At 41.1% G+C, this 10,142-nt stretch overlaps 1 protein-coding gene across 1 annotated transcript in view; it reads right to left on the bottom strand.

Annotated features, from left to right (window-relative positions):
- Positions 1-547: 547 nt before the first annotated feature.
- The window catches only part of LOC123798186 (aldehyde oxidase 4-like), a 56,768-nt gene continuing 47,173 nt past the window's right edge, over positions 548-10,142 (bottom strand). The window contains exons 29-35 of the mRNA XM_045806435.2: positions 8,778-8,852; positions 7,850-7,902; positions 7,307-7,421; positions 7,056-7,121; positions 4,748-4,933; positions 2,668-2,835; positions 548-1,881 (exon numbers count right to left, since the gene is read on the bottom strand). Of these exons, the coding sequence (XP_045662391.2) occupies positions 1,828-1,881; positions 2,668-2,835; positions 4,748-4,933; positions 7,056-7,121; positions 7,307-7,421; positions 7,850-7,902; positions 8,778-8,852 (717 nt within the window). The 3' untranslated portion in view covers positions 548-1,827. The remainder of the gene's footprint in view (positions 1,882-2,667; positions 2,836-4,747; positions 4,934-7,055; positions 7,122-7,306; positions 7,422-7,849; positions 7,903-8,777; positions 8,853-10,142) is intronic.

Raw genomic sequence — 10,142 nt, 5'->3', positions numbered from 1 at the left:
ATAATTAAATTTTAAGATACTTATCTAAATTAGTACTATGGATTAAGTTTTAATATAATAGATACTAAAAATTGTCAAATTTTAAGGGCATTAGAATTTGGTATCTGCTATCCTATAAGATGTACTATTTTTGTAAATACTTCATCCCAAACCCCAGTTCTTCAAGTTAATTAACTACTGCTGAAGTGATCAGACTTATTTTGCAAAAATTCAATTTCTGCGTTTTCAGAGGCTTTGACCATATGGTCTGTGAAGTACAATACTTTTTAAATTAATTTGTGTCTGTGATAAATGTGTCTTCCTATTTTACTACTAGAAAAATATACCAGTGGGGCGCCTGGGTAGTGCAGTCATTAAGTGTCTGCCTTCGGCTCAGGGCGTCATCCCGGCATTCCGGGATCGAGTCCCACATCGGGCTCCTCCGCTGCGAGCCCGCTTCTTCCTTTCCCACTCCCCTGCTGTGTTCCCTCTCTTGCTGGCTGTCTCTCTGTCAAAATAAATAAATAAAATCTTAAAAAAAAAAAAAAGAAAAATATACCAGTGATCCTATTTTTGCTGTTCTGTCTGGCACAGCTTGTGTGGGTTGGGTTCCAGGCAAACTAAATTATTGGGTGAATTCAAATAGACATTTAAAAATATATGTACACACACATGTGCGCGCACACACACATATACACACACTTCTCTTAGAATAAGAGACACTGACTGACGGACGAGAATTTTCTTTGGAAAGAGGCCTTTCTTTTCTACTGCCAGCCTTCTATTCTTCCAATCTGGTCTCAAACACACAAGAACAGTCATTCACACACAAAATTACTATTAATAAGTGCAGAGCTTTAATATCTGGTATACAGATCCCGACAAGTGATTTAATTTGTTTATTTTGTTTCAAACCTCATAGGGACTGAACATCTCCTTTGGCATAACCCTGCATTTCCTCAGGAAAATGCAATGCAAAATAGCTAAGAAATAACTGAAAAATCAATCAAACAAACAAACCAACCCTCAGGATTTCTCTGCTCCTCTGAAATGACAAAAGGAAGGTGGTGCTGATTTCATCTTTTGGATACTAAGCGAAATCAAGGGACTGCAGAATGATTTGAGATCATTGTTTTACTCTATGTGGTTTCCCAGGAGAGGAAGACACTGTACCATGAGCATAGCTCATGGCAGATGAGGACCAGTTGGAGGCTTGGGATGGTTTACACCCCTAAGCCTCATCTAAACAGGCCACGTGGGAGTGGCAGGAACCTGAGGATCGTGGTGGGCTTTCAGTACTGGAGATCACCAGAGCCAATTATGTACATTTCTTCCAACCCCATGTTCAGAGACCTCATTGTTAGTGGTTTAGAATTGGCCAAGGTGGGTGTGTTTACACCACAGAAATTGGCAAACACTATCAATCATGGATTTTTCAAGGTGAGCTGGTTATCACCATCACACCACTGACTTTGGGGATCCAATCCTGAGAGTTTTGGGGTGGATGATTTTAGGGGTGATCAGAGTTCTGAAGAACAAAGCATGAGCAGTTTCTGGAGTTGTTGAAGATAATAGGTAATGAAAACTCTACCATGTTTCAAAATCATGATGTTGTAGATCTTCAGGATAATGCAAATGAAAAGAAGAATTTTTGATTCTAAGCTTCATTATATCTTTTGGTGTAAACTTATGTCCTAAAACATAACCATGCAGCAACCTAAACCACGGAGAATAACTAAAAGATACTAAAATTATCCTTGACAATCAGGAGCCAATCTATACTTCGCTTTGGTTTGAAAATTTTAAGGTCAATCATGTATTCTTTCACCTTCTAAGAGAAACATAGGATTAAGACACATGGATGGACCAAGGTGTAAATGTTGAAGGATCATCTCTAGGAATCTAAAAAAGAAATCAAGAGGGAAGATAATTAATAAAATGTTATATATGAAAAACTTGTAATTCAGAAGAAAAATTATTTTTTTTTAAAAAGAACAAGCCAATGTCCATTTTATTCTTATCAAAAATATATAGTTTTCCTATTCCTTTCAATCCTTGAGTCATAAATCTCTTTATCCTCATAAACTTCTTATGTTTGGGATAAGATGCATCTTATTCAGAAGCCCTGTTACTTTCAAAAGCATAAAGTGAAATCTAACTTTATACTAGACCTTCAGTTAGGGCTGCAGTAAGCAGTTCAATATAGGAATAGTTTCTTATGTTGGTTCTAGACATATTTTCAGCAGCTGGAAAATGAAACTGTGTTCTATTAGTGTGTCATTACAAGGCATATCAAAGAGTGCCCAGCGACTTTGATATTTTAATTTAAATTATTTTTACTAGTTTTCTTAACAAATACTTTCTGAATAATTGACCAGATCAGATATCTATTTCATCTAATTTAGTTATTAAGGTGAAGTTAGCTACCACGTGGATTTGCTACTAGCACTGGCTCAATTGAGTCAGCTTTTCTTTGGGGTCTGAAACAAGCCATCATTTGAAGAGGTCCACTCACTTTGCAGTTGCTTTAAAGTATATAGGTAGTAGCAGGTAGAGGCAGAGTGAGAATTTTCACTGGAAAAGATGAACCTGCCCTGGGATTTTGTCATGGTTACCAAATCCATACCAAGAACCTGAAAGTCCACGTAAGTGGTGATTACCACAGAGACCTCTCCTCACCACCCTTACCATGTCAGTAAACTGATCCATACAAGTCATCCTAATAAACTCAGGAGTTGCTGGGCTATTCAGGGTGAAGGTCTTGGTCAGCCCCCTCTCTTTGCGGGCAGCAGTCACTGCATCAAATATGGCGAACAACACGGAGGATCCCAAGAACATTCCAGCCTCACCCAACCCCTGAGAGGAGGGTAAAAGTCTGTCAGAAATGCATGGTTCTGTTAGGACTAATTTGTGTATACACACACACACACACACACACACACACACACACTCACTCACCTCTTCTGGCTGTATAATCATTAGACTGGAGTATGTCTGAATTGCCAGAACCGAATTCCCCCCATGCTGATTTGTGTGTGGGGTCCTCCTCAAAGTAGCTCATGAAAATGCCCCAGGACATCAGGATAGTGGGGCAGCTAAAACCTCCTGCTCCTCTGCTCAGGTAAAGTCCTAAAAACCAAGGCCCTTGGTGCCCTCTAGAATATTCCACTTTGGGCTCCAGACCATTTTTGTTTAACTCAAAACCCAAACAAAACCACCACAATCGTTGTAGCTGAGGCTGAAAGACAGTGAGGTGGTTGACTCTAAAGAGTGAATTGTTGAAGTTGCATGTGTGCTATCTTCCCTGGTGTGTGCTGGATGTTTCTGAATTAATAGTGTAGTGGCATCATATTTTGAATGATTCACCAATGCATCTTTGTGCTGATTTTTCTTCTTTCTTTCTTCAAAGTAATCTGGTCTGTGGTCTGTGGTTAGGGCCTTAGTGGAGAATTGGCCTTTATCTCTAAGCAAATAAAGCTTATCGCTGGCTTTGATTTTTACTCTAAAGCAAATGTAGAAGGAGAGGTAGAGCTGGTAGAAGGAGGGGTTTCCTCTGAAGAGGAGGAGGGGAGCAGAAACGTCCTATCTGGAGCACACTGGCAGGGATGTGGCTAGACCCTAAAAGACAGGATTGTACCCTGTGTCAGGATGGTCTTTAGAGATGGTCCTGGTGCAGACGTAGAGATAGAGGCCATTCAGACAGGAAGTCCCGCTTTCCTCCCGATCTCGACCTACTTTTAAGAAGGAGAGGCAATTTCCTGAAAAATCTAAGGTTAGCCTGCCATCTGTCTGGCCAGATGTGGGCTCAGAATAGAACTTAAATTGGGGGAAGTTGTGGTTTTTTTGTGCACTTGTGTTCAAGAACCTCACCATAGGTCTTTAAGAGCCAATTAGAGTCCATATGCTCCAGGGAACATAGGGTCAATACCTCTTATATCAGCAGCTATTAACAGCTCAGAGCAAATAGTGAGAAACTTGTTTGAAAGACTATTCCAATTTGGGGAGGTGTGGAGAGAGGCAGATAAACAAGAAAGAATTGAGTCTGGAGGACATTTGAGAAGGGTGCAGAAAAGAAAGTTCTGGGCTGGTGAAATTTGCTTACAATTTCAGTTTTATCTCATGATGGCACTTAGCCTAACGACCCAAGATGTTTGACTCTTCCTTGACCTTTCTTGTTTGATTAAATTTGTTTCATGATCTCTCTCATGAGTGAAGAGTCTACTCAGTCTTCTGAAGTCAGTGAGCACCACTCTGCCATGAATTTGCTTTTCTTTTCCCCTTTCCTGTTGGGATTTTTAATTCAAAGGAGTAAACAAACTCAGGGGACTCTTTCATTATTTCTTGAAAGAGTAGGTTGTAATAGACTGAACTATGCTCCCTCAAAATTCATATGCTGAAGTCCTAACCCCCTACTTCAGACTGTGACCATATTTGGAGATAAGGTCTTTAAAGAGGTGAAGTTAAATTAAAATGAGGTCTTTAGGGTGGGCCCTAATCCAATATGATTGGTGTCTTTATAAGAAAAGGAAATTAGGACATACAGAGAGAGACATCAGACGTGCACACAGAGGGGATGGCCATGGGAGGACATGGTGAGAAGGCGGCCATCTGCAAGCCAAAGAGAGGCCTTGGAAGAAATCAAACCTTGATCTCGGACTCCTAGCCTCCAGAACTGTGAGAAAATATATCCCTGTTGTTTAGGCCACGTAGTGTGTGGTACTTTGTTATGGTAGCCCTACAAACTAATATAGAGGTCTTGCGTTCTTACCTTGGAGGAATAGATGGCTGTGGGATTTTGGGAACGCACCAAAGTGACATAGAACTCTTCTGGTATCTCAGTGACAGTTGGGATTTTGTAGTCATCTGGACTTCTAGAGTAGAGCACACCTTCTGGGGAATATTTCAGTTCCTCTATGGTATAGAATCCCATGCCTTGGATAAATGCTCCTTCAATCTACAGGCAAGAATTTCGCAGTTCGTAAGTATATGATATTGATTGAATAAATATTCCAATGTGACTGAAAATGGTGCTCCGAACTGTAATGAGTCATTCTTGACAGCCTGGGGTGGACTTACAAAGGGTCCTGCAGGGTCTGGTGCTTGCCATCCTGCCTGGCCTCATCCCTAGGTCTTCTTGCCCAGGTGACCCACTTGCCAGGTACCAGACACTTGACAAGTTCCGGGTAATTCTCAAGCCCACCAGATTTCATTCAGACCTTCAAGTCTTTGTATTGCAGTTTCTCCTGACTCTCTTCACTGCTCCCTACCTCAGGTTGTCCCCCTGGAGAATTCCTATTTATTCTTCAAGTTCCTGCCTATTTGGAGCCTTTTGGATCCTCCTACCACCTCCTGGGTGGATTTAGAAACTACTTCCTCCAGTAGTTTCTTGAACACATTCCCCCATCATGGTGGCTCTCGGAGGGTATTTTCCTTGTTCACATATTCCATCTTGCTCTTTCTCATGTTTATGAGCATTTTGAGGCCTTGGCCTTCTTGTTTTCTGTTACTAGCACGGGGCCTGGTACATAGGTTCTTAATAAATGTCTGTTGAATTAGATGAAAAAGAAGCTAACATTAAAGGAACATGAACTAGAATAAATGGAACACTGTAGGTTATTATAATATCTGGATTTCTTTACTTCCCTTTATAAATTACCATGTAGAGTAGATAATGTTAAACAAGATGGGATTGAAAAAACTTTTATTAAATTAAATATTTTTTATTAAAAGTCATGATGAGTTCTATTTACAAACTAATATGCCCTAGGGAATAGGTTTAAGGGTTGTCTGCCTGGAGGTTAAAGAATTGAGGGAGAGTCACAGTTTGCATTTTATTGGAAATGTAAAATTAAGGAATAAGGTATACAAATCTGAATTCTGTATTTGGATACTTCCAAATGCTTATCCCTAAAGGAAAAGATCGAGGTCAAGAGATCAAGTCTAACATACTTCTAGTTTTCTTTCCTTTTCCAATGAGACAAATGTAGGGTTTTCTGGATCATGGCATCTCCCTTTCTGCCTTTGCTTAAACAATAAAGAGGCAGAAAGGAGCTGGGAGGAGGGATAGGAAAGGGAAGGGGAGGCGAGGACTGGGTGAGCTGTGGTTCTCAAACTTTACAGGCTTAAGATGAATTTCAGGTGCAGGCTAAACGTGCCAGTTTCTGTCTCAGCCCAGCAAAGTTAAGATGGAACAAGTTTAAGCCTGGACTGAATTCCTGGGTTCAGGAATCCATGTTTCCAATAAACACTTATAAATACTTCTGTTGCAGAGTCTGAGAACCACATTTTGAGAAGCACAGAGGGATCAATAAAATTGTTCCTTATAAAGCCCAATGGCTAACCCAGATAAACCAATCTCTTAGGGTGCTGGGAAGCTGTTGGCAGTCGAAAGTACCATGGGTCTGTCAGGTGTGATGCCAAGCTTCTCCACTGCTCCAGCATGCTACTCAGGTGGACCCCAGGGACCAGCTGCCCTGCCTCACCTGGGGGGTGGTTAGTAGGTCTGGGTGGGCTCATGTGGCCCCTCCACTGGCTCCACCTTCAGTAACAAGACTAGAAAAAAGCAAAGCTACACCAACAGCTGGAAATATTTTAACTCAAAGTTTAAAAAGACTTTCGGTGCATTAATTTTATTGTTTGTGAGATCAAAATCAGAATTAAATTCTGCAGGAGGCTAAAAATTATGTTTATCTTTTTCTTTCATATTTCCTTAAATTGCAGTCTGTTTAAATTTAATATGAATCCTAATGTAACTTCATTATTTTGTATTTATATAGTGTTCCCTCATTATGAACATATTAATTTTCATGAAAAAAAATTAGAAGGCACGGAGAATTATAAAGCAGGATAAGCCACACATATTCCTGCCATACAGAGACAATGATTGTTAACTTTTTCTTGAATTTTTGTCCAATATTTTATCTATTTGTGTGTGTGTGTGCGTGTGTAAAATATATAATATATATTGCCGAGTACTTGCACCAGGTATAAACAACATTTGGAGGATTCTGGGAAATACTTTTCTGAATGGAACTGACCAAAAGTTCCTGTGGTCAGAGGGTCCTGGTATTACGCACCTGTCCAATGTCCAGGGCTGGGTTTATGCTGAAAGCAGCATCCATGAAGATGTCAGTTCTAAGGAGCTGTTACAAGAGAAAATATATAGTGGAAAATATGATTTATTTAAAATAGATCTTTACTAAAATTATATATCTGTCCCTGGTTCTTCCAGCTGGAGGACCAAGTTGATTGTCATGAACAACACGGAAAACACGTCAATGTTTGTGTTTACACTACGCAGATGGTGAACACAAATGTTGCTCTTTACCTTATGAGCCCCAGTCAGACAGTCAACTTCAACCTCAGAACAGGATGCTCCATAAACATAATATGGATAGGGGTCACCTTTCTCCTTCTCCCAGTCCATATACGTCTGGTAGCCTCTGAGAAGAGAAACCAGCAGTGAAAAGGAAGGGCCCTTTCCCCAGTGGTGGTCTCATCGCTCACTGTACTGTGGGGCCTGGAGATGAACGGAGCACCCTCCCCATGGCTGCCGTCCTCCCTCCCCTTCTTCGGCAAGGGGTGTGTGTGATCAGAATCGTAGTAGTTGCAGCGCAGACGCGGGGAGAAGCCCCACTGATGTCTGACCCCTACCCTCCGGAGGGCAGTTACTGGACTGGGTCCGAGTGTGTGTAAATAGCTGCGGGTCCCTCCTGGTGGAGTCCCTAGGCCTCCCCACCATGACCCAGGCCTGAGGGTGACAGTGGGGACCCGGCAGAGCTCCCGGGCTCTCCGGGCATCTGTTCAGACTGATGAGTGCACACCATCTCTGCCCAGCTGTAATCTAACCCAAAGTAAAAATGTCCTTTACTTGAAATATCCAGTAGTTGAGAGACTGATGGATTCTTCAAAGGCTTTTGCAATCTGGAAGAGATGATAGGTTACCAAAGAAATATAAATTTAGGGAAAGTAATGAAAAATACCTTTCCTCTCTTGTTTGGAGCAAGCTTACTACTTGTATTCACCTCAGTCGAGATGTACACCTTGTACAAGGCACGGGTCATGCTTTTCAAGAGGGATGTACAGGGGCAGCTGCTAGCTATGCTCTGAGGCCCTCTATTTTTTGGGTTGCACAGTGTAGAGTTTATTATTTTTTAACGCTTTTTGGGTTTTTAAATTAAAGAGGGGGCTAGACCATACTCGTGTACTTTTGTATCTACACAGTTATGTACATATACACACGTGTTTATATGTGTATGTGTGTCTGTATACGTATGTACTTTTACTCTGCTTTTTTCCCAAATAATCTGACGGACTGTCCCAGTATATTAAGTCAGCTTCCTTACTGGATTAACCTGGGTGGGGCTGGGAATAAGAATACTAAAGATAATAATAATAGTAATAATAATAATAACTATTATTATTATTAAAAATAGAGTAATCCTTTGATAGTAGGACTGCTATTATCTCTGCTGCTCTGGTGAGAAAACCAAGGTCCTGAGGCACTGAAGGTGAAACTTGTCTCCCAGAGCCAGTAGTGACAGAGCAGGGTTGTAACCCTAATGTGTGTTTTACTTTAGAGCCCATGCTGTTATCATTCTTTGTGAGAGATCAGGCTCTGAAATAAAGTCAAGTTTCAGTGAATCCAGACATTGCTTTTGCTTTTTTGGAAAAGCTGAAGTAAATGTTAATAAATGCTTTGTTTCTTGAATGGGCACCACCCATCAGCCCAGGCACTTAGGGCCATCGCCCAACTGGACATATCTGCCTTTTCCTGGCAGAGATAATAGAACACTCACCCAGTCCTCCCATCTTCCTTCAGGGTTTTTCCTGATGATTGGCTGAAGACGGGCCATAAGAATTTGGCAGGCATTCTAAAAATAAATATTTGAAATGACATCAGAAATTAAAGCACAGGAAATAGCAAAATGTTAAGTACTCAAATCAATTCAAATGGAATCTGTCAGTTTTGTGAACCTGCTTGCTAGTCCTCTAGGCAGGGTTTCTTAAAGTTGAGTAATGTAGGGAACCCCTCTGAAGGAAACAAATATTCTTATGGATCCTGCCGTGTTGACATCCATTATTTTTATTATAATGCTGTTTTAATACATGCTAATATAAAGCTAGTTGAGTCTCCTTAGAGTTATAGCTCTTTTGTACCTTTAAAGCAAAAATAAAATGACAAAGCACACAAACCAATCTACACACCAACAAAATTCAAAATAACAACATTAGTTTAGTTGGTTGATGATGTTGTTTCTCTGAAGCTAAATTGCTGCCTGGAAAGTGGCCATCTTGGCTGCTCTCGCCCACGTGCAGTGGAGTTGAGTGTGCCTGCTCCGTGCCAGCTGACAGAGCAATTTTCTCTCCATTCTTCTTATGTAAATTACCACTAGATTTTCATCTGCACTTTATACCTTGCCATCAGCGGCTCTTCACTGGGCAAGAAAAAACAGCTTTGACCTAGGAAGTCCATCTGTGCTGTTTTCTTGTTGCCTTGACACAAAGTATACTTCTTGGTCCCAAATGTGAGGTCAGAGGTCTCATGGCAACACGTCACTTATAAAGTGGTCATTCTGATGATGCCAAATGTGCTTTTCAAATTTTCAAAACATTATCAGTGAAACGAAAATAAGAAGGATCGAGGTGAAATCTTAGACCCTTGAGATTACACCTGCTGACTCCTTGTGTCAGTGGGCTCCAACTTGGCCTCCACCCTTAATTCAAACATGAATCTCTTCATGTCTGCCCTTACGTACTCATCACAGCCTCAGATCACCTCTCATGCCCCCTCTTAGTTTCTGCTCCTTCTTTTCTATCATCCCCTCTTTGGGAAGTGGTTTCTGGCTTCTCATGTGTTAGGGAGTTCCTTGGTTTTTTCTTTTTTAAAAAATTTATTTATTTTAAAGAGAAACAGAGAGAGCATGTGAGGGGAGGGGCAGAGGGAAAGAGAATCCTGAAGCAGACTCCCCACTGAGCAGGGAGCCTGACACGGGCCTCGATCCCAGGACCCTAAGATCATGACCAGAGCCAAGACTCAGCCTCCTAATCGACTGAGCCACCCAGGCACCCCAGAGATCCTTGTTTTCATAAATCTCTTTGCTGATTCATTCAGCTTTCAATCACCGACCTTCTTACAAATGGGTGCATTTCAAAAGAGGGTC

This window comes from Ursus americanus, chromosome 1, assembly GCF_024610735.1.
Source record: "Ursus americanus isolate L20-20 chromosome 1, mUrsAme1.1.p, whole genome shotgun sequence".
Taxonomy (NCBI): domain Eukaryota; kingdom Metazoa; phylum Chordata; class Mammalia; order Carnivora; family Ursidae; genus Ursus; species Ursus americanus.
Note: the sequence above shows the minus strand (reverse complement) of the source record. Positions and strands in the feature narration are given on the sequence as shown.